General features: G+C 42.8%; 1 protein-coding gene across 2 annotated transcripts; it reads right to left on the bottom strand.

Annotated features, from left to right (window-relative positions):
* Positions 1-512: 512 nt before the first annotated feature.
* On the bottom strand, positions 513-22,372 carry poc1bl (POC1 centriolar protein homolog B (Chlamydomonas), like). 2 transcript variants are annotated; one of them, XM_061255320.1, is made up of 12 exons: positions 21,995-22,372; positions 17,209-17,440; positions 13,329-13,760; positions 10,978-11,147; positions 9,769-9,958; positions 9,187-9,372; positions 8,983-9,100; positions 7,756-7,932; positions 7,009-7,140; positions 6,793-6,903; positions 4,161-4,313; positions 513-3,573 (listed from the first exon to the last, which is right to left on the bottom strand). In XM_061255320.1, exons 3-12 carry the CDS (start codon positions 13,706-13,708, stop codon positions 3,445-3,447), a joined length of 1,746 nt encoding a protein of 581 aa, XP_061111304.1. In that variant the 5' UTR covers positions 13,709-13,760; positions 17,209-17,440; positions 21,995-22,372; the 3' UTR covers positions 513-3,444. The 2 variants fall into 2 exon arrangements, with proteins under 2 accessions (XP_061111304.1, XP_061111303.1); XM_061255319.1 differs by lacking the exon at positions 17,209-17,440.
* Positions 22,373-23,572: the final 1,200 nt, after the last annotated feature.

Genomic DNA, 23,572 nt, shown 5'->3' with positions numbered 1-23,572 from the left:
GGCCTTAACTGAAGATGTGCCGTGAAACCATTGCTCCAACCACAAGATGGCACTGCGACAGCCATTTTGGGATAAAAAGCTAATCACGACATTGCAGTGTTATATGCTTCAAGCCTACTTCTGTCTATGCTTAATCATAATTTGTTCATCCACCCATTATTTATCCCACTTTTACCTGTTTTGGGGGGGTTGTGCTGGGTCTGAAATCTATCCCAGAACGCACAGGTCGGGAGGCAGGATTATTAATTCATTATTATTGTTAAGGGTTCATTAACACACAGGACATATCTGTACCATGTATAGGAATGTTTTGTGACTACTGTCAACAGTGCACTTGTGGTTTAAACATGGCACAACCTACTAGAGGACCTCATAGTACAACTGACATTTTCCAAAGTATGATGGTTCCACGCCCGTTACACAATTCCTCAAAACACAGTTTTTTTTTAATAAAATTATGATCAGTGTGATGTGAAAAGTTAAATGGAGCGCAAGCAAAAAAAATATAGACCGACTTTCAAACGGCTTTTATTTCTCCTGGCAAACAGAAGTTATTTGTACTTAATCAGCAGTTTAAATACACACAATCTTCATTTGCACCTTCCCTTTTGGGCCCCTTAGCACGCAGCCGCCTAGGCACGACGAATGGACTCATCCAGCAGGAGTCATTTTCAATGATCCACCAGTTTCCAAGTACAAGTTGACATTTCAAATGCCTTAGTGCAAATAATCACAAAATAAATGCAATTATGCCATTCATTAACAACCTCGTTATACAGCAGGCTACATCTGCACACGATTGGCACAGCACTTGAGGGCATGTAAAGCTTCGACCATGGTCCTTTCACCTGAACTCACCCAAGAAGTCTAAGCAAATCAGACCTGGGTCAAATACATAATCGTTTTTGGATTCAAATACAGTACTTCTCTGTGCTCGGTTTATCTTACCTGGTGCAACTGAGGCAACCAAGAGGACCAAAAGTGCAGGACTTGCACTTTTTCGAGAGTATTTCATAGGTTCCAATACACCAAACAATCTCAGTTAAGCGAGTACAAGTATTTGAATCCGAAACAATCACGTACTTGACCGAGGTCTGAAACAAATGTGTACAGTACAAAGAATGGAGTCACTCTCATTGGAATAACATAGCAAGAAAAAATAAGCACAAATGGGCATGTAGACAAGCAGTAGGGTAGCAGGCTGTAAGTGAAAGGGGGTTAACAGTTGGCCCGCTGGTGGATGTGAATGCACACGTCATGAAGCTGGTTCCAAACCATCTATCCCAGTAAAATCAGTGTGTGCATGTTTGTACATTAATATTAAGAAAATGCCTCCGCACTGCCACACTTTACCAATGCGACATCAATCAGTTTGACAGAAAATTATTGTACTACTTGTAAAAATCTATACTTTAGAACTTGTAAAGCACTGTTCCATACTTGCATCATGAGACCAGTATCATATGATATCATTTGTATGGGTACATCATTTAAAAAACATTTTTAAAACCCTGCAACTTTCAGCAATGGACGTTACCATAAAAAAATAACCAATTTGTACTACAAATAAAAAACTGAATGTTGAACCCTATCCTGACAAATCTATCCTGGTAAAAATGTCATTACTACTTTTAAAAGTGCTTTGTGGCACTGAATTCTGGGGAAACATGAGTAGAGGGAAAAGGATCCTCTCATGTAAAAGCACCAGATGCAAGAGTAGGGAGGCTTCTCTGGCCTCCTGTCATTGGATGAGAATAAATATTGCTATAGATACAACATGGTCCCCAGCCTATTACAAGAGTTTTACCAATGCCTAGGTTCAGCTGTGCATTTACTCAAAACCCTTTAGGCCAGGGCTGTCAAATGCATTCCTGGAGGGTCGCGGTTTCTGCTGGTATTTGCAGCGTTTCAGCGCGAGTGACAAATGGAAGTTTTTGATTGGATAAGGAGTCCACACACCTTGTTCTCAAGGCTGCTGATACAAAAGAAACCACCAAAACCGGGAGTTTGACATCTCTGTTTTAGGCCCTTATCAAGCTTCTCAGACAGGAGCCTTTTGTAACACAGCACCCTTTCAAAACATGTCATGTAGTGGCGCATTTCTGCCACAAGGAGGTGAGAGTACGCATGATCAGGGCCAGTCACATTAGATCTGATTAAGTACTGGTCCTGCATACCAATATATTAGGCATTTGAGCATGCTTATCCAATCAAATTGTATCATTGTTTTGACAAATGAAGCCCAGAGTAGCCAGAAAACACAGGGAATGTGGCGTTAGGCTTTTCAAAAGTAAAACATTGCTAGAAGTTATTGCTATAAGATTCAGATTCCATTAAATGCAACGCCTGTCTGTGAGACAAAGCCAGGACACAAGTTCTTCCTGCTTAGCTCACAGGCTGCCATGGCTGAAGTTATTTGGTTTTTCAAACTGTTAGCTACCGTTAGCCACCTTGAACGCATATCAGTTTATTATCAGTCTCATGGTTTGAAGTACAGTACAGACAGGGAATGTATTCTGAAGGCCTGTAATGTATAAAAAAATGTTCTCAGGCACTTGGATTTAGAAAGGCATTATTTTGAAGTGACATTTCTGTAATTTGGCCCTTATTTACCAATTGATTAATCATCAAGATTTATTGCTTTTTTTTCCCCCTCAAAGAAAACTGGAGTGCTTGAGAAAATATGCCAGACTTGTCCACCCAATCGTCCCATTGGCCATAGGTTAAAGCAATTCTGATTGTGGTAATCGACTTCCCAAAGAACCATTTCATATAAAGGCCACCCTCGAACCCAGCTCCCCCTTGAACAATACATTTTGAATCTCTGTGGAGCCACCTAAAAGAGTTAAATAAGAAAATCTTTAAAACTAATTTAGCCAGAATTGCTCTAAGCGACTGACATAATTTAAAACAAACGTGAAGTAAAAGCTGTGAAGAGAAGATTAATCTATTCACCATTCCCTGAAAACGATCTTCCACGCATTATTCAAATAAAACCACAACCTTTCTCGTATTAAAAAAGAAACAAAGACTCATTAAGGCACCGTGATATCCATATAAACAACACCTGTAGTGCAATAAGATTAGATTACATGCCCATTTCTGATCAAATAAAAGCTGCTCTGCTGATTGGAGAGCATTTCGACCAATCCCCAGACCCATATCTCTCCTGGAGAAATAAATAGAAATTAGTCGACAAAAACCGCTTGGCACTACTGGAGTAAGTCCCCTTTCATTATTGTTTTGCAGGCACTAGAGTGAATGTAGTTCCGTCACAGAAAACCTAGAGGCACGATGCAGGGGCTGGTGTGCTTTGCGAGTTGAGTTTCCTCTCCTCTGTCTCTCTCTCTCTCTCTCGCTCGGTCCGCTCCCTCCCTCCCTCCTGCCCTCCTCCATGGGCTGTCGTAATTGCACTTGGGTCCTGGTCTCTCTCGTCCCTCGCCGTCAGTCGAATTTCCATTTCTGGTTCTTGTTGTCCGCGGAGCACTTCTTCATGTGGACGTCCGTGCGGCCGTCGTCGTGGCGGAAGGCGGTGATGCAGGTGTCGGAGCGCGGGTGGTAGATGCTCCCGTCCTGCGGTGGGGTGGGGTACAAACACCAGCTCGTCACACACACACAATTTCCCAAAGGAAGAGTCGAAGCTTGCTCTACAGCGGGGATCATCATATCTGGCCCTCGACTCCAAATCCGGCCCTGGTAATTAACTGACTAATTAGTGCTACTAATTAGCCAGACTGTCTTCACACCCGACTCCCAGGTAAAGGGAGGGTGGAAAACCAGCAGTTATTGTCCCTTGTGGACAGCAATTGGATGATCCCTGCTCTACTGCTTACAGCACAAAAATAACAGGCCAGCACTGCTCTATAAGAACAAATATTTATTTATCACATTTGGGGTACTGGTCTTCTGTTGGGTCTAGAGGACAGATTACTCACTACTGGATCCACCAACATCTCTTCCAGCAGCTACTTAGATTCCCCATGTCATCTCCCATCCAAGCCCACAGGATTAGCCACCCAAAAGCCCTCTTACTTCTAAATATTTACTGAATCCTTCTTCAAGAGCATAATGAGAGGGTGACGTCTTTAAAGCATTGTTCATCTGTAATGCCGTGCATATCCCTAAAGCAAGCGTTGACTTGTGACAGAGGGGGCACTCACTGGTCGGAATTCCCAGATGATTCCAGAAGGCACCGGAACGCTGTCTTTTGGGCAGTACTTCATACCAATGTAGTCTTGGCCGTCCGGGACTTCTGCACATATCTCGGTGACTGAATTAAAGCGGATTTCCTGTTTTGTTGTGTACTCAAAATACTGTAGAGGGGGAAAATGTTTGGTGCACTTTCAAATACTGCAGTAATAAGATACTTTGTATTTGGTTTAAATCTACAGTGCTACATGCATTTAGATAACATTCAGCCTTCAAATAACATTAATCAAAGGCAATGGTAACTGCAAACATAATGGCCACATGAAGCACTACATTCATATTATCTGCAGATACAAGTCAAATTGAAAAATGTAGTTTGGAATTGCTGCATATATCCTCAAAAGGAATGGGACATATTTTGTCTTTTGGACAATAAAGAACTTGAATATAAATCAAATTTATAGATTATAATATATAGGTGTGTGCACGGTGATAACACATTTCTTAATCGTGAAACTATAAGAAATTATACCTCTTCTCACATCTTACTGTATATGACGCCATCATACTCTTGTCCAGAAATGGGGAAGGCAGAATTAAAGATGCCTCAAATGAACATAAACCTACATACATATATTTACTGAAGGGCAGCACTGATGGCGTTTCAGTCGATTTTAAAATCTCCCTTGAGAGCCAGCACACGTCATGGTCTATGGAAATGCAGCAGATTTCAGAGGCCAATGGCCTCCCAAAAGAGCCGTAAACTGAAACAATAAAACCGGTGCGTACATATGTATAATAAAACATGCATCTTTAAGGTGTCATCGGGGTCATTTACTTATTAATAGCGCTGGAAGCAGCTTAAGCTGAATTAAGTAGCCAGGAACCCCCGGTAGACCACTGCTCCCCTTTCACTGTTCTTCTAATGCTGGTTTTTATGATAGCACAAGAATCGACCCTTGTGCTATCATTACTGCTGTAGCACTCCCAATGGGTTGAAATTTTCAAGTAGGTTGCGCTGCTGGCCACCTAAATCAGTGATATCAAAGCAGGCAATTACATCACTGATTTGGTGTGAAAATTTTAACCCGTAGACAGCTTTGCAACAGCAGTTTTCTGCCGTGTGTTGGTGTGTTGACTTGCTCTTTCAGCTCACTTCTACCTAGTGCTTCTGTTGTTGGTTAATAGCTTTCAGTTTCTCTGAAATGGAGCCATACATTATTTTTTCCACAGCTTACAGTCTGTAATGTTTTCTTTTTTGAGGGCAGAAGACAAATGTTTTTTCAGTGGTAAAAAAGCAGCACAGATAGTTGTTGCATCACACCCACTCTTTGAATCTGGAGCATCACCCTAAATTGGGAGCCAACTCAACAAGCACATTTTGTCCAAATCTGGGAGCCATCACGGGGTAGTCTTTCACAGAAGAGGTGCATTAACAAGTCAAGCTGAAATTACATCTGGTTCTGCCCCTTTTAACACGGTGATATTACTGAACTCTAGACTGGCTCAGAACGTCATATACAGTTTCACGTACAGTAACCAAAATGCTTCAGGAAAAAAAACATCACCACTGATATCAGTCGGCTGTTGATAAGACAACAAGGCCTTGAAAGCGAGGCCTTGCAGCCTCCATGTGAAAAAACACATCATATGATCTTATAGAAATTGAACCGCCATGATTCTCATTGGCTCAACACCAAAAAGATAACAATGGTGAAATTTTTTCCAGGAAGTATTTCACTTCTAAAGATTGGATATTTGCTACCACACAGGATATATAATTACAGAAAAAAGGCAAAAAGAAGCGCAATAGTCCACATCCAGTGTAATTTGAGTAGTTCTGCAAAGTTTATCTTTAAATGAATAATAAAAAAAAAAGCTGATGCTTATCCAAAGCAACTTACAGTAGACTAAGTAGGGGACAATCCCCCCTGGAGCAATATGGGGTTAAGTGCCTTGCTCAAGGATCTTATCGTGGCTACACCACCAACCTTCTGGGTCCCATTCATGTACCTAAGCCACTAGGCTACAGGCTGCCCCTGTAGAGTTTTTCCAGATTTTTCCACCAGCTGAACGGCCCCCATACCAGTGTGGAGGAGCAGTCTGAGCCAAAGCTACCTCCTCTATTCACTCTCTTTAAGTCTCATGTATCTTTAAAAAGCCTACTCACTTCTATATAAAGAAGCTCAGTCCGATTCTCACTGATCCGAACAGTCTGGATCATTCGCTCCATTCAAGCCTCATGTATCGTTTAAATGGATCAAGGTTCTACAAAGAGGTGAGAGTTCTGTAAAGGGGGTTCCCATTACACCCGGGATATGGACACGTTGATTTTCAGCGCATTTTTAGAGACACCCGAAGCGTGGCATCAATGAGCAAGCTGTAGCTTACGCTATCCATGTCATCAGAGCTACCATTAAATATACATTCAAAGGCCAGTTCATCTTGGGTAAATGCACTCCTGAACTAAAAGGATGACAAACCTGGCCTTATCTGATGTTAATGGCGTTATTTAGATACTGACAGCTTTAAATTCAAGGTGGACAGGTGGACGGTTGACCGGTGACCCTTTGAGAAAAGTCTGAAACCTTGAAAGCCTCCGGGTCGCATCATTGCGAAAGCTTCATTTGAAATTTTAATTACCTGGTTGCCGCCCTGCCCGTGGCAACCGAAGAGCGACAGGTGAGCCCCCGTGGGGTTGTTCTCCGGGGCGTTGTAGTCCAGGCACTCGGAATTGATCCCGCCACTTCGCACCTGTGGGCGGGGGAAAGACAGTCACACGGAGCACCGGGGAGGCCCAATGGCATCGCAACGCACGGTCTGTGAACGACGGGGCAGGCGGGAGGAGGGGCCACTCACAGCTCCGTGCCAACCGGTGCGGTCCTCCGGGACGTGCAGGTCCGGGTAGATGTTTTTCAGGTACCACTCGAAGTCCTTGCATTTTAGTTTCTTCCTGAGGGCGAGCCTCTCGGAGACGTCCCCGTACGATTCCTGCAGGGAAGGAGGAAATCGCTCATCTGGCAAACGTCTATGATATCTAACACTGATCACTGCAAATCTGCATGGTCTATTCATAAACTGAACACAATTCAATAAAACTCAAATCAGGAATGTAGCTAAATGACGCTAGTAGCTAAAGTGAGTAAGTGCAATTTATTATCTTTATATCACTGCAATTGAAAATGAATTGACTAAAATCCACTACTGTAAAATTATGTGATTTTAGAATCAAAGATTTTCTTTGATTACGTTTGATAATGTAATTTATTGTTTGATCAAAGATCCCCAGCATTAATAATGTAATTTTCTGAGGGGCGACTCTGTGACACGTGAAGCTCATCACATCGGCCAACAGAATAAACCTGAGAACCCTGGTAGCTGGTTCATCCACTTACATCATTCATAGACTGTGTCTTTTCAGAAGCAACCACAGAGACCCATTACCAGAATGATACTGTCCCTGGAATCTCCACTGGAAATCAATACATACGTTTGCGCATGATACAGCACTGATATCTTGCATCGTTTTGGATGGGGTTATTTTGTGGTGGCAGTTGGTAAGAGAGAGCGGCCCACAGTCTGGGGGACTCTGGGGTGTCTCGTTACCTTTCTGGCTGGAGGGTTCCGGTTGTAAAAGTGCTTCTTGTACGAGTCCATCCACACCTCGGCGGCCCGGACTGTGTTCTGGAGGAAGTTGGGCCGGGCGTAAGGGGCTTTCTTTGGGAAGACGTGACCCACGTGAGAACAGGGGTGGATTTCCAGGGACCCACCACATTGCCAGACCTGGATTGTGGATGAAAGTTCATCAGATTTCCAGAGTGCAGGTCTCTCTGCTAGCTTGTTTTAGCTAGGCACTTTGAGTCCTGGACTGACCATTTCTACCTGACGAGTGTGGTGGTCGTCAACATACTACACACACATATGTGAAATATACAGTTATCTGTATATCTGCTAAATAAAAAAACCAGTCAGTTGAATTCCCCATGTCAGTGAAATATTCTTCCATACCTCCTTTATCTCTTGAATTTAGTATATAGCAAAAAAAGTGTTTTAGCTTGTAATAAGACTGAAGTAGAGAGAAAAGTTAAGTTACGTTACATTTGCTTAATAAATGAAAATTTTGTACCCCATCAACAATATTTTTGTCCTTTTTAGTGCTTGAAAGATTTTAAACCAAAGTAACAAGTAAAATATTTGTTAACTTATTTGTTGATTTTTGCAGTGTAGGATTACCTTAGCAGTATGTACCAGAGGTGTGTACATCCAGAATTACTGCTTTAAAATTTAGTCAGTGACCTTTACAAGTTTTTATTGATTTCACAGAAATGCACCATTCCTAAATATCCTCCATTAAGGACAATCCTCCATTAAGGAGTGATGCCATCACTATGAATAAGTAATAATGCAACATTAGTACCGATCGTCCAGATCATTTTGAGAAAACAGGATTTTTTTTGTTTCCGTTTCACTATTCTTGCCACTGTTGTGCTCATCTTGGATGCCCTTGGTGGATTGGTTGTAAACCAATCGATACAACATTAAAAATGAATGAAAGTCTCCAAAAAAACTATTTCATTTCCTCATCTATAAAACATCACAGCAACACTCCGGAGGACACCCTATCTTCCCCTGGTTTTCAAAAAACGGGGTATAGAAATATATAAAAATCAGTATCGGTTAAAAACTGCCACCAATGTGGCACTTGTGCAATACAATCTAAAGATTTAGTTGTGACTGCACTTTTGAACTCTCACATGGTCAGCTCACAGAGAAATGCAGGATTTACTAGGTGAACACTAGGCAGAGAGTATCTTCCAGGGGGTCACAACTCACCCTAAAGGAGAGCTCCAGGTTCTCTCCACCCCACACCTCCATGCCCATGTCATACGTTCCCAGGAACTCAAAGTACGATCTGCTCACAGCGAACAGGCCTCCAGCCATGGTGGGAGACCTGGCGGTACAGAGCACAACAGGGTCACCATGTCATGTCACGATAACGATCGCGATTCACGGCTCCCCTGGCGGCGCTGTACCCACCTGATGGGGTCAACGCGTGAGGATCGCCTCTGCCGGTCCGCCTCGGGCACCGAGTGCCACTGGAACGTCAGTCTCCAGTCGAACCCGCCGATCATGGGCTCGTCCGTCTGCATGTAGAACTCGAAGGTGTTCCAGTCGATGGTGTCGATTACGGGGCACACTATGGTGCTTTCGTCTTGTTTAATCCTGCAAGGGAAAGACCCACATCGCAATTACATCCAGACCGGCAGAAACTTCAGGTCCAATTACTACAGGCATCGAACTCAAAGGGTCGAGTGACCTGTAATGCGCTTGTAATAGAGTAAATGGTAAATGGACTGCATTTACATAGCGCTTTTATCCAAATGATGTCTCACATTCTCCCATTCACACGCTAAATAGAGAAAGGCTGCCATGCAAGGTACCAATCACCAATTGGGAGTAAGGCGTCTTGCTCAGGGACCCAAGGCGGGTGACTGAACCGCCGACCCTCCCGACTGTCAGACGACTGCTCTCACCTCCTGAGGTAACGTCGTCCCCACACTGCAGGGATCGAAGACGGAAGCATGGGAAGGAGCCTTGTGGGAGAAAATGGCGGCCTACCTCTCCAGAAGCGGCTCGATCCAGCCGGGCACACATTCGCAGTGGCAGTCGAGGAAGGTCAGGACGTCCCCGGTGGCGTAGGTGGCGCCAATGAGCCGCGCCCGGACCAGCCCTTCCCTCTTCTTGCTCCGGATGAGTCGAACCCGCTGCAGATTGCTGATGTAGGCCGCCAGTTGCGACTTGAGATAGACTGTAATTCACACCGTCGTAATGAGCAACAGGCATGGTTTCCCCCCTGCTGCCCTGCCGTGAAGCCCTCTTCCTCTGCCCTGTCGCTCTCCCCTTCACACAATCAATACGGGAGCTGTTCCTCAAGGTGTGTTTAAAATTCCAGCAGCTGCAAGAGGCCTCTAAGGGGGATATAGTTTTCTACGAGGTCCCTGGGCGCTGGGTCAGCGTCAGTGTGTAATGTCTGGAGTGGACTGGGACAGAGACCAAGCCCTGTAAAAAGGATAGTCCCGAGCTGTATAAACAGGGAGAGGAACGCTCGTGAGCTTCCTCCTGCCTCCTCAATAGGGCCATTTTGATAAAGAGATGGAAACGGCAACCTTTTGTCGTTCTGTCAAAAGTTGCATGAAACAGTTATTCATGGGACATGCCGTTATGGCACCCTGAGCATGGTGAACCTGAAGTTCAGTCTGCTATGAGAAATTTGCAGGACGGGTAGATGGAGGGTTAAAATGGCAGTCAGGGGACATGCGAACAAGGCACAGCCAATGATACAGTACAAATGCCCTACATACCAAACCAGATGGTCAGCTTCCGAAAAAACTGACAATTCAAGTTTTCAGGTTTTGAGGAGCACACGTGTAATTAGTCATTCCCATCTGTAGTACTCACTATGTGCATGTTCATTTGTTGTTGTTGACACTGTTCTTCATTTGATGAATGCTAACAGCAATGAGTAACCTCAAATCAACCTTTACATTTTTTCATTTCTGAACAGATTGTTTCTAACTAGACTGAACCGCTAATTGCACTTCACTTTCCTCAATTGAAAGAAAAACTTACAGTGATGCAAACCGTAAAATAACAAAACACTCAAACACAGTTTGAAGACCTAAACCACAGCTGCTCATGAAACGTAACAATGGTAGATATAACGTCAAAGGTAAGAATAAAGAGTTGACCATCTGGTTAGTAAAGATGAGCTTTGCTGGCATTCTTTCCTACACAAAACCAGGGCTATAGGAGAAGAAAGTGGCCCACCTTTATCACTGAAGTCATCGATCAGGATGATCTCCTTCAGCAGAATTGCTGGTGTGCTCTCCAGAACGCTGTGGATGGTCCTCAGCAGAGTGGACCACGCCTCGTTGTAAAACGCAATAACCACCGATGTCGTGGGCAGACTTCGGTAGTCAAATTTCTTCGATCTACATCTGTGACAAAACAAATGGGGAAAAAGATCATGAAGACTTCTACCAGTATCTACACTCAGTGATCACTTTATTAGGTAGACCTGTACACAATCAGCCAATCATGTGACAGCAACTAAATGCATATGTATGCAGATGTGGTCAAGAAGGTTCAGCTGTTTTTCAGACCAAATGTCAGAAGAACATGTAGCGTACAAATTATAGCCCTTTGTATGCATAGTCCCCCCCAATTCTAGGGGACCAAAAGTAATTGGACAAATTAACAAAAACTAAAATAAAGTACAATATTGTGTTCTATATGATTACTTTGTTTCCTGGTCTTATGTAGGAAATGACTGCCTGAAGTCAACGACCCATAGACATCACCAGATCCTGGGTATTATCCCTGGTGATGCTCTGCCAGGCCTGAACTACATCCCTCTTCAGCTCCTGCTTGTTTCGGGGGCTATTTGCTTCAGTCTGGTCTTCAGCAAGTGCAATGCATGCTCAATTGGATTAGGGTCAGGTGATTGACTTGGCTAGTAAAGAACATTCCACTTTTTGGCTCCAAAAGGTTTTTTCTTTTTTTCTTTTTTTTTCTTTTTTAACAGTGAGGAGTGTAGAAAAGAGGAAATAAATGTGCATGTTACATTAATGTTTGCCATAATTACAACTTAATTAGATGATTTTACACTTTAACTTTTAAGTATGAGTTAAACGATATTGGTAGGTTTCACTGTAGTGGATTTGCATGAAAGTATTCCAAGAAATTCTACGAAATTCCCTTTGTTTTAAATCAAATCAGTGACTGTTAAAACCACATCCCTCCCCCCCAAAGAAAGATTCTGAAGCCAGAGAGCAAACAATCCCATAATGCACTGTTAGAATGCGTTTATAAACAAAGGCCTCTCCCTTTGAACCGAATCAAGCGATATCCTTAAATGAACACTCTGGTTTTTGAGCTCATGTCGGTTTTCCCTTTAAAAGTACAGCTGGAAAATAATGCTGCTCATAGTGGAAATTGGGAGCAGTGGGCTGACACAAGCTCTGGAAAAATGTAGTGGAATTTAGATAGTCAGCTTGATGAAAATGGAGGCGGACACCACATCGCCTTAATTGATACTGGCCGCTTTCTTCGCAGACCGCAGTTCAAGACAATATTTACTGCAAGTCTTTGAGGCTGCAGTACAAAGGGCATCTTTGTGGAAAACAGGAGACCCAAACGCTGAAGGACAGGCTGGAAACAGGCGGTAAACATCTCGGGAGACCAGACACATTACTTCCAGTAAGGAAGGACCAACAGTATAATCCTATTAAACAAAGGCCGCATGAATGCTTGACTTGGTTTATAAACTGTGTATGAAATCCGGCTCTGGAATGTTTTCACCAGGCATCTCACTGATGCAAGGCCTGCCAAGGATTCTTGGGCATTCAAAATTAAAATCTGTGGATTAAAAGTTTCTGCAGAGAACAATAGGCACCTGCTGTTTACTCTTGGGTACACAACTTTTGACCATTGGTAAGTTCCCAGACCAACCGAACAGTCTCTACAAGACAAGTGAGATACATGTTTGTATTCCAGCGGGTAGACACTCCTGTCTTATCAGTTAAGTGTTGGGAACATGAAATACACGTTTCATCCTGTTATTGTTAAATGGTCATGCTGACCACTGGAAGAATGGAGGGAGGGAGGAAGGGAGACAAAACTGTGTTCTCAATGGAAAGAATGAGGGAAAATTGACTCTAAGCCTACTACAGTGATATGTATCAGCTGAGAACTGTGTTGACAGGGGGGTGGGAGTTGGTCTGGGGACAGGGGGGTGGGAGTGGGTCTGGGGACAGGGGGGTGGGAGTGGGTCTGGGGACAGGGGGGTAGGAGTGGGTCTGGGGACAGGGGGGTGAGAATGGGTCTGGGACAAGGGGGTTATAGTAGGTCTGGGGACAGGGAGGTGGGAGAGGGTCTGGGGACAGGGGGGTAGGAGTGGGTCTGGGGACAGGGGGGTGAGAATGGGTCTGGGACAAGGGGGTTATAGTAGGTCTGGGGACAGGGGGGTGGGAGTGGGTCTGGGTAGGTCTGGGCTCTTCAGTGTGCTGAACTGAAAAGCACATCTACGAATCTGGACACATTAATGTGCTCCTAAAATGTTCAACGTGGAAAAAGAAGGCGTTAGTGTAGAGCCCTCGGGGGGGCAGCGGGTCACTCACTCGTGCATCCTGTTGTCCTGGATGTGGCGGTGCAGGGAGATGCGGTCGCTGACGTAGATGTTGATGGCATAGCGTTCCACCGACTCATCCGCCAGCTTCTTCTGCTCGGGGTCGAGGGTCAGGTGGGTGGCCTTCCCCCACTCCCCGGGGGCGTTGGAGTCGGGAGGGAGCCGGACGTACACCGGCCTGGCCAGCTGCTCCCTGCTCTCCTGTGGGGCGGAGACCCGCCTCTCCCGGGCGTTCCTCCCTCCTCCCTCCTCCTCCGAGCCTGGGGAGGAGATCCCCGAGCGCTCCAGCAGGAGGTACGCCAGCCACATGACCGACAGGAGCAGGCAGGTCTTCGCCAGGAGGCCCAGCCTCCGCGAGAAGCGCACCCTCATCGCCGCAGCAACGGCTCACGGCCTCCGCCTCGGTCTGCCCAGGCCACGCCCCCTAACGCCACGAGAGCAAGAGACAACGAACCTGGATGAACTTGGACCGAGAGCAGGTCCCAGATGTGATCTTCAAAACCACACTGCCTAAGGGTGCCACTTACGTCAACCTTGATAACAATTATTTACAAAGCTTTCATTCCTGTTTTTTTCTACTTTAAGCATGAAAAAACTTGCCTGCCTCAATTGTGTGTATTGTGAATCATGAGTTGCGACAATAAATAACCAGTTTAAAAAGTGGCTTGACATGTTGTTCCACTTTTGGTGCTTAAATATATTGCAACAGACCACCACAATAGATGGCACCTCATTTATGAACTTAGGACCTGATCCGCAAAGTGCAACAGATGCTAACATCACAACATTTGTATTTCACGGATAATCATAAAAAAACACCATACCACCCATTCCCCCACAGGCAATAACCTATTCATTTCAACAGCAAAAGCCTTAACAAAAACCAAACAGGGACTTCAGTGCAAATATCTAGGGCATGATCAGCCGCTGACGAACCGCACCTTTCATACACCCAAGGCAGACAGGAAACTCTGATATCATCACAGATATTTGCCACATTAAGTTACACAGTGAAATGAAATCATTAGTCTGAACTAGTTCTCTTTTTTAAATTCCATTATTTGTTCTACTGTCAATTGAATTCCCCTCGTGCCAGTCATTTCTTATCATCTCTGACCAGTTGTGGTAGATACCATTGGTTTTCCTTGGCTTAAAACCGTGGGCCTATAATTTTTATGTGGCAAAGAAATGTATCGGTGTCTCTTGAGAACCTAGATAAATTACATTACATTACATTACATTAATGGCATTTGGCAGACGCTCTTATCCAGAGCGACGTACAGTTGATTAGACTTAGCAGGAGACAGTCCTCCCCTGGAGCAATGCAGGGTTAAGGGCCTTGCTCAAGTGCCCACCGCTGTGCGGATCTTATTGTGGCTACACCGGGGATCGAACCACCGACCTTGCAGGTCCCAGTCATGAACCATAACCACTACGCTACAGGCCGCCCTTTTAAAGATTAAAATGATCTCCCACATCCTTGAGACTCCACTTATGTCCTCCAAAATCCTTTAAAAACTGGCAAAAGCCAATGTTTCAGCACAATGGCACCTTCCTCAGGTGTCAGCCAGTGCTTTGTTCAGACTGGGTGTACATTCTCCTTCAGTATCACGTTACAAACCACAAATGACAATATCAAGGTCTGAATATTCACATCCTTTCTTTTGAAGCAGTCACGGTTGGTCTAAAATGCCAAACTATGACGAGAACACAGCGATACCCTTTTTTGCTTCTACCTTTTTTCAATGATATCCACAGAATTTGGGGACACAGTGTCTTTGGTGTGTTAGCTGCGCTGTAGTCTACAGGAATGGGTTTCCTTTTCAGCTTTGAGAGCGGACCAACTCTTTCAAAGCCCTGGGCGAGTGGCCAGATCAAGGAGCCCTGATGTATCAAGTGAAAAGCCGGCAGACAAAAAGTCTATTTATTAGATATCAATCACACCTTCCACTCTTGGCTAAACAGCAAGGTCTTCTCCCACTTGGCCTTTATTTCTAGATTCTTCTGATCGCTTGTGGACCAAGCAAGAATCCAGAAATAAAGGCCAAGTGGGAGAAGACCATGCATTCTATGACTTGTGGCAGTTGGGGGGGTTGACTCTTGAGTGATGACACCGTTAGCATGTCAGCTGCTAACCTGCTGCACCAGTATAACGTAAATTTGATTGCCGGTTACAGTGTAAAGTCAACACTAAATGCTACATTTCAACTAGCTAGTTCAAAACTAATGTTATATCTTTGTTCAGTTGCAAAATTCATACTTACGCTACATCTTAGCGGAGTTAACCGTAAATCATTCCATAAACCAAGACATTGTTGCATAGTGATGTTTCCATATTCAGATCAACCACGCAGGTTTAAAAAACAAAATCGATATGGGTGACATATTTATAGTTGTACCCATCGCATGATGCACAATGGAAACAAAACATGCAAGACCTCATCAGTGGGAGGACTGCATTCGGCTAGATGTAGACATTTTTGTTGGCAATGGCAACCATCGCCAAGACGATGCAGGCAGCTTTGGTGTGATGCTCAAGTTGTTTCACATACTGACAAAATACTGCTATCTTTAGTGAGCAGAGACTGCATGGAATACCTTACACTCCTTCCTTAAATCACTTTGTTTTCACAAAAATGTGTTCAGAAACGGGTCGAACGGGTTGGAGTTTTAATGGTTGCGGTCTTACGAAACATGACAATAGCTGGCAGACCCAGTCATTCAGGTTATAGGTCGAAAGCTTATTTCTTTTGCAATAAGCAGTCAAATTATGACAGCGTGACAGTACACTTTCTTACATTTTGACTATATAGACCAACATCTAATGAGCAATGTGTTTCTACAATATATCTACATGTAACAGTGCCAGGACAATAACCCCTAGCAAAGACAGGCGATCATCTGCTTCTGTGCGATACTGCGCTACAGTGAATTAAGGACAATGCCTCACAGTTTAACACCTCAATGTCCTCAGAAGTTCTAAGTTGCATGCTACATCAGGAAGAAGGTGTGCTGGAGAGAGATGACGCAATCCTGCCGTAACCTCTCTCGAAACCCCGGAGGGAAAGTTCGCTTCACACCGCGGTCGCCAGCTCCGCGTGCCTCCGTTTTTTCGACAACTCCCCCGGTCCCACGCAGAACAATGTCTTCCACACTCGCACTTGCACAGTTTTAACAGTTTATCAACCGTTTTTCCGCATCATTTCTTTTGTGACGGCACTCCCAGATGACTCCGGCTGGTGAGATAACATCCAGCACCCCTACAGTGTAGCATGCCTCTCAATTCAAACAAATAACAATAATGTCAACTTTATCGCATGCAGGCCAAAATGTTTGCGATAAACTTGATAATTTCCTGGTGATATATGCTGCTGAGGAACTCTGATGAGGATAACTTGGCTTATTAGTACATAAGCATGTGACTTAAGTATGTTCTACGCACACCAATTCACATACAGTCCTCCCCTGACAGTTCTACCCCCCCACCTTCAGTTCAATACAAAGAAAGCATAGGTAAAGAAGCAATGCCAAACCAGACACATGTCAATGCAAAATTATTTATGAAGACAATGCATCTTCTCAGGGGTTGTGCACAGTGCTTTTGAGGCTCAGAAATAATTATTCCAGCCCACAGTTTCCGGTTTTGAGTGGGAGGGAGGGTTTGACTCTGGCCCTAATAACATTTCAGAAACGCACTTCCACCAATATTTAAACTAAAGAATAGTGTTAATTTAATAGATTTAATCATTTGCATTACATTTTTCTTGCAGTGTAGCAGGTTGTATATTTTGGTAAGCTTATCCATATCTTTTAAAAGCACAGACTCACGCTGACAATAAGTTTTGCAGCTACTACTACAGACGCAACTTTACCTTTGAGATTTTTTTATTGGTTCCCAATTAAGAACTCCCGATCGTATTACAACCGAACATCTGTTCAGTGCAATGTCCTCCTAAGATTAGGGAAAGCGCAACCTAGGATATTCTCCATGAAGTGTGTAGCCCCCCTGCCTCTTCTTCACACCCTGCAGTCCAGCAGGTGAGCGGAGGAGTTATTTACCCAGACGGAGACAAGTCGTACAGCTTATGCAGGCAGACGGAAGACCTTTGGAGACCAGAATACACCATGAGGCAGGAAATACTCAACTCGGTCCCTCCCTCCACAGACCTCACTAAGAACAATTACTAGCCACCAATTTCAATTGAAGCAATGTTTCTTTCAAAACAGAATTCTTTATATTTCCATATTTAATGATTAGACAGCAGGATTCGGTCTGTACATACAGTACTATATTTCAAACAAAACCAAAAAATAAATAAAGAAATACAATCACACCTAGACCGTTACATAGAGGGGGGTGGCAATACTAGTATTTCAAGGGAATTCTGCCAAGTGCATGGAACAAAAAAAAAAAAAGAGGAAAGAAATGAACTGACTGAATATAGTCTATACATGATAAGAGTATAGTTAGACCTTGGGTGCAGTATGTTCTGGATCAAATACAGGCTACAGAAATGCGAAGAAAAAACATGTGGAACTACCAGTTCCGCCTGCATGTGGCTGTGTTTTAAGTAGCTGTAGGCAGAACCATTTTTTCTCCAAGCTTATTAAATCACCACAAAAAGGTAAACCTAGCCAGAAGTAGGCCATTGCCACCAACTTTATGAACCAGGTTCCTGAGCTTCTCCTGGTTTTTAAGGCATGAACTAGCAACAGTGTGATAGAAGAGGCCTCATTGCCCTCCCTAAAATGACCTTCTGCATGCCGCTAAAAACAGCAGCTGGATTTTCTGACTTATTAGTAATGTGGGCAGACCATATCCTGTATGAGAAATGCACTGTCAATTGTGAAGAGCACACGGTGTCTTGGCAAAACTAGCAGCCTGCATCTAGATATCAATCTTCACTGTAAAATTCGTAAGATAAAGAAATGACAGCAGTCTAACATCCAGTAATCCGAGCTCTGATGACACAGAATTATCTTCATAAAAGGTCTACATCTACTCTTTTTTTCCTAAACCGTATGGATAAGTATCGCTGTGAGCAAAGCGTGCGAGATAGACACCTACATACCAGCATAGCTCAACAGAGAAACAACCAACTCTACCCTTAACAGACCATTCATCCATTCATACATTCAAATAGGCCTCCCCCAACAACTTTCCATTAGTCACTCTATTAGAAGGACCATATTCACTCTGTACAAATTACAAAAAGCTATTCAAGCATTTCTTCCATTTAGGGTTGGATGAAAAAGCAAACTGGAAATTTTTTTATGTAAATGTTTTTCACAGAAAATTTGCCTACCCTTCCATCCTTGTAAGAACTCGACAATCTCCCAATTAGAACCACTTACAAAACTAAAATTAATCAAATCATTTCAAATACTCTGTCAAGCAAATAATTTCCATATTTAATTGATGATATTTCTATATTATATAACTGATATTGTCATTAGTGTTACAAACCTTCACTTAATATTTGGCTAATAATATAAATTTTCTAATGAACATTATAATTACTTAAAAGCAGCAGTACGATTCAATTTAAGTAGTTGAAGGCTATTGCTTTTTAAAAGTAAATAAGTACTGCAGCTTGTTTGTGCATATAGCTAGATTTTATATACAGTGCAGTCCGTAACTATTTGGACAGTGGTACAAGTTCTGTTCTTTTGGCTCTATACTCCAGGACACTGGATTTGAAATGAAACAATGAATATTCAGTTAAATAGCAGACTGTGACATTTAATTTAAGGGTACTCATTGAGGGATCCATGTAGGAATTAAATCCCATTTAAAACATAGTCCACCCAGCTAGACTACTGGTTTCTGAGCCGTTTCTGACTTCCGTTTCGATTAGTCAGGTGTATTCAACTGCTTACTATGTGCAGGTACAAGAAATCTTTCAGTATCTAGTTTTGATTCTAGGCTTTAGATTGCTTTTGAAGTCTGTTATTGGCATTTGCCAACATGAGGACCACATGAGGACAACTCTGGTCCTCATGTTGACCAATAACTGACTCTCAAGGCAATCAAAAGCCTAGAATCAAAACTAGATACTGAAAGCTTTCTTACACCTAAACAAAGGAAGCGATTGAATAAACAAATCAGAAACTGCTCAACTGTCCAATTACATTTGGACCCCTGAAATGGGGGGAAAGGGATGCAATTCCAACACGGATAGCCCAATATGGATGTAAATTAAAGGTGACAGTCTGCACCTTAATTCATATTCCTCATACTCATGGTTTAATTCCAAATCCAATAAACTGCAGTACAGAGCCAAAAGAACAGGAATTGTACCACTACCCAAATACTTACAGACTGCACTGAATAACGGTCACATGCACCGCTAGGCTCTAACTGCATGCACCAATTATGCAACATATTCCTGCAATCAGTGAGGGTGTTCATTTTCATGTGGGTCTGAGTAGCTTTTTATAAATGTGGCAAGTGTAGTTGTCAAGGGAATGACAAAAGCAGACAGAATGCAAATTGAAATTACAGCAGTTGGTCCATAGAAAATAGCTGTCAGGGTGAACTACATTAAACTGGTATGCATAGTTCAGGGCAAAAGGTCTGTTGAGGTGAAAATGTGATTTACTGAAAAACTACAGCATCACTCAATGCGTAATACTACACAAGAGCGTATTTCTGGAAAGGATTCAGGATTATAAAACAAGTCAACACTAGACCAGTGTTTTGCTCCTGGCGTTCAGAAGCTACATTTTGAAATAGCTTCTTTTTTTTTTGGTCTACCCAAGATAACACAGGCTGTGAAAGCTCCCAGACTTGCAACTGACCCTGGAAAAGGTAAAGCTAATATAAATAATTACAATATTTCTTGGAGGCATGGCTCAAAACAGAAGTTCTCAAAGCCACATTTTCAGAAATTGCAATTATGCACAGGATAAATCAAATGGCTATTCTCATTTTACCCAACCTGAGACCTTGCGGCACAAAGACAGCATAGAAACAGACTTCCGATAACAAAGGTGAATTTACTCTCAGGCTGTGAAACGCAATCTTTGCAACCACCGGGATCCAAGAGGGAAGATGTTGCTGGGTTTAACCAAGATACACTAAAAACACAGAAAATATTCTGTGGGGACTTGCAGCTAGTTTACTACTATGTTTACCAGTATAAGAAAATTAGTGGTTTTACTAACTGGAAAACTTTTCGTGTTTAGAGGGAGTATTACCTCTACATTATGTCAGAAATTGCTATGCATGCCTCAAAGAATAATTGATGTCCACTGATTGTTCTGAAGGAGGGGGTGAAATATTGGAATGAGCCCTGGGCCTTGGTTTAATGTCTCATCTGAAAAACGGCACCTCCTACAGAAAAGTGTGCCCATCACTGTGCAGGGGGGACTGGGGTTAATTTGAACAGCGGGACGATCGCCCCCTACTGGCCCACCAACACCAACTCAGTTTTCAAAGGAAGGCTCCCATCAAATAACTAAGCACACCCACTTAGCTTCAGCTATTTGGCAGGAGCAGAGTACATGCTGATGTCTGGCATGCTGAACATGCACAATATTTTTCACTAAACTTATTAACATAATGTAGGCTTTGGTTCTTTATAATTTGCTTGGTCTTTGAATCTTCATCATTTATTTATTATCAAATGGTTCGTTTGTGTGAACACATGGCCAATAAACGTCACCAATTAGGAGCCTATGATGAAATAAAAGACCTCAGTCTTTTATTTCATCCGTTCAAACATTTTACCTCTATCTAGACTAATCGTTTGAAATATAGCATAAGCAGATGTTGTTGGACAGCCATCTTACGAGCTAAAGTTAAATTTAACAGTTACCAGTTACTTACTCCTATTCCTAACGTTTGAAGAAACTAAGTTTGGTGCGATGTCAGTGGAGGAACAACATTATTATGACAAATCAGAAAATACTTGTTTAATTGGATCGCAGCGAGGTTGTATTGAGACAATACACAACAGGGCGTCAAGTTGGCCTGCACGTGTCAACTGTTACATTTAATGTGACACATTCGCTATCCAGTCAACTACAGCCAGGGACAGGTGGCTATCGCTTAACTGCTGTTGGACAGAAAATGTATTTCGACACAGTAGCTAATTAGCCTAGTCTAACGTTAGCTAACTCAAACAAGATGGACTTGACCAACCTGTTGCGACTTCACTGTTCTTCAATTATTCAGACATAACAACAGTAACGCCATTGCTTTGACAGTAAGTTTATCCACAAAAGTATTAAACTAGTAGTAGTTAACTAATAACGTGCGAATGCCTTTGAATAACATTTAGCCAGCTCGTTAAGACGACTAAGAAAGCAATATGAGCAGTTAACAAAGGCTAGCTAGCTAATATATTATAGACAGTCTATAAAGCTAACATTCGTGATAAAGCCAGTATGTTGACAGTAAAAGTAATTTTTTAAATATGTATCAACTAGTTAGTCAAACTAACCTTCCAACAAACATAGAACTTAGTTCGCTAGCACTGCTTCCCTGAAAATGTACACTGACAGCAGTCGCTAATACTAGTTCTAAAATTAACCATGTTAGCAATAGGCTAACTATACTACCCAATTCGTTTCAGCACTCCACTGCAAGCTAGTGCGCCAATATATTTGTGACAAAATAACATCACAGAGTAATTTCGTCGGGGTTGTTCTTACCTAGCCTCGATCTACATTCCGTAAATCCACGTAAAATTACGATTTCAATAGTCAGTGAAATCGCACGATTCCAGGCTGGCTTTGTGGCTTGTTAGCTCGGAATATCAGCATAACCACATCCTCCTCCACGTTGATTGGAAATGTTTAGCTAGCAAGACAGCTAACGCAGCCAACCTTCTTGATCTTCTTCTCCCCAGTGAAGTTCTGTTTGTTCAGGCTCAACTTGGAGAATTGTGTGTGCTGTTCCGGGTCTGTGGTTGTAGCAGACGTTAGTAGCTACGTACGCGACGCACTGGTTTAATGGTGCGAATTTGGTGCTTTCGTTTGTGAAAACCAATTTGGGTGCGCCTTCTAACATAGCTCACTGTACGTTTTCTGTCCCCATGGTCCCTAAAAAGTTTTGACTCGCTAGTTCCCTATAAATTAACCACGTGACCAAAGTATGGTACGATACGCCGGACAGCATGCAATGATCACATTTCATATATAGCTCCCAACATTGCGTACAATGGCGCCTCAAAATTTGGGTTAATTCATGGAGATTTCAATTTCTCACGGTACATTATGAAGTCTTCATTAATTCAAATTTCGATTATGAGACCAATTTGGACTAAGTCTTATCAGAGTTGATTTAACACTGAGTTGGCCTACTGGCTGAGTGTTTTCTTCACACATAAAACTGAACTGAAGAAGATGACAGTTAACTAAAAAAGTTTAATTCATGCATTGGTCTATGGCAAAAGTGAATGTATCATTTCCTTTCCTGTGGCTTATGCCCTAAAAGGGTATTCTGTGTATATTCATACATGCACCATGCAAGAGCCCCCCTGCTCACACATCATACATGCACCCTGAGAATGTAAGAAAAAGTGCAGAAATGCACATAAAAGCAGAATGTCTGCTTTAGAATAAATAACATTAAAATTACATGTTTTTTAAATGGATTGACTTGACATGACCTGACTGGAACTGATTTGACTTGTCATTATGGAGCCTTATTTATGTTGGCAAAAAAGGTTCTTCCTTGTGGGGAGAGACTGCACCTTACCTCAGTATGACACTGAAAGACAGGACATACAACACACAACATGTCAAAGCTGTCAAACATGTCATGTCAAAGTGGATAGGCTACAGCAGCAGAAGACTTAATAAGACTAAAAAGTCTGGGTGTAGATTTTCCACACTAAGCTACATAATCATGCAGCATCTGCATGATAACACATCATGTTTTTATTTTCCTGGCTCAGGCAGAGTTATCAGACATCTGTTTCAAGATTGCAAAAGCCAAACGCTTACACATGCTATTCCAGTGTTGCAGGAGCTGCTTGAAATGTTAGCTAGGTGCTAGTGGCTATAGATTATTATGTTAATTTATAGAGAAGACAAGCACATTTTTTTTATTTCCTCCTATATGTTGGTGCTGTTTGTAATATTTCTCTACAAATACTTTTATCATGTCTTCCTTTGTTTAGCTATGTATCAAGTACAGCCTGCAATTGGGCTGCAGCCCAATCTGCAAAATGATGTACCCTTGCAGAATTGCACTCACCATTTCCACTTGCGGGAATCCCTTTAGCA

The sequence above is a fragment of the Conger conger genome, chromosome 9, assembly GCF_963514075.1.
Source record: "Conger conger chromosome 9, fConCon1.1, whole genome shotgun sequence".
NCBI classification, from domain to species: domain Eukaryota; kingdom Metazoa; phylum Chordata; class Actinopteri; order Anguilliformes; family Congridae; genus Conger; species Conger conger.
Note: the sequence above shows the minus strand (reverse complement) of the source record. Positions and strands in the feature narration are given on the sequence as shown.

Excerpts from the sequence above, each read along its gene's own strand:
- poc1bl (XM_061255320.1), bottom strand. The coding sequence starts at position 13,708 with ATGAGGGTGCGCTTCTCGCGGAGGCTGGGCCTCCTGGCGAAGACCTGC. Across the intron at positions 9,373-9,768 it reads ATCGAGCCGCTTCTGGAGAG|GATTAAACAAGACGAAAGCA; the intron begins GTAGGCCGCCAT and ends TTTCCCTTGCAG. Across the intron at positions 7,933-8,982 it reads ACCTGGAGCTCTCCTTTAGG|GTCTGGCAATGTGGTGGGTC; the intron begins GTGAGTTGTGAC and ends TCCACAATCCAG.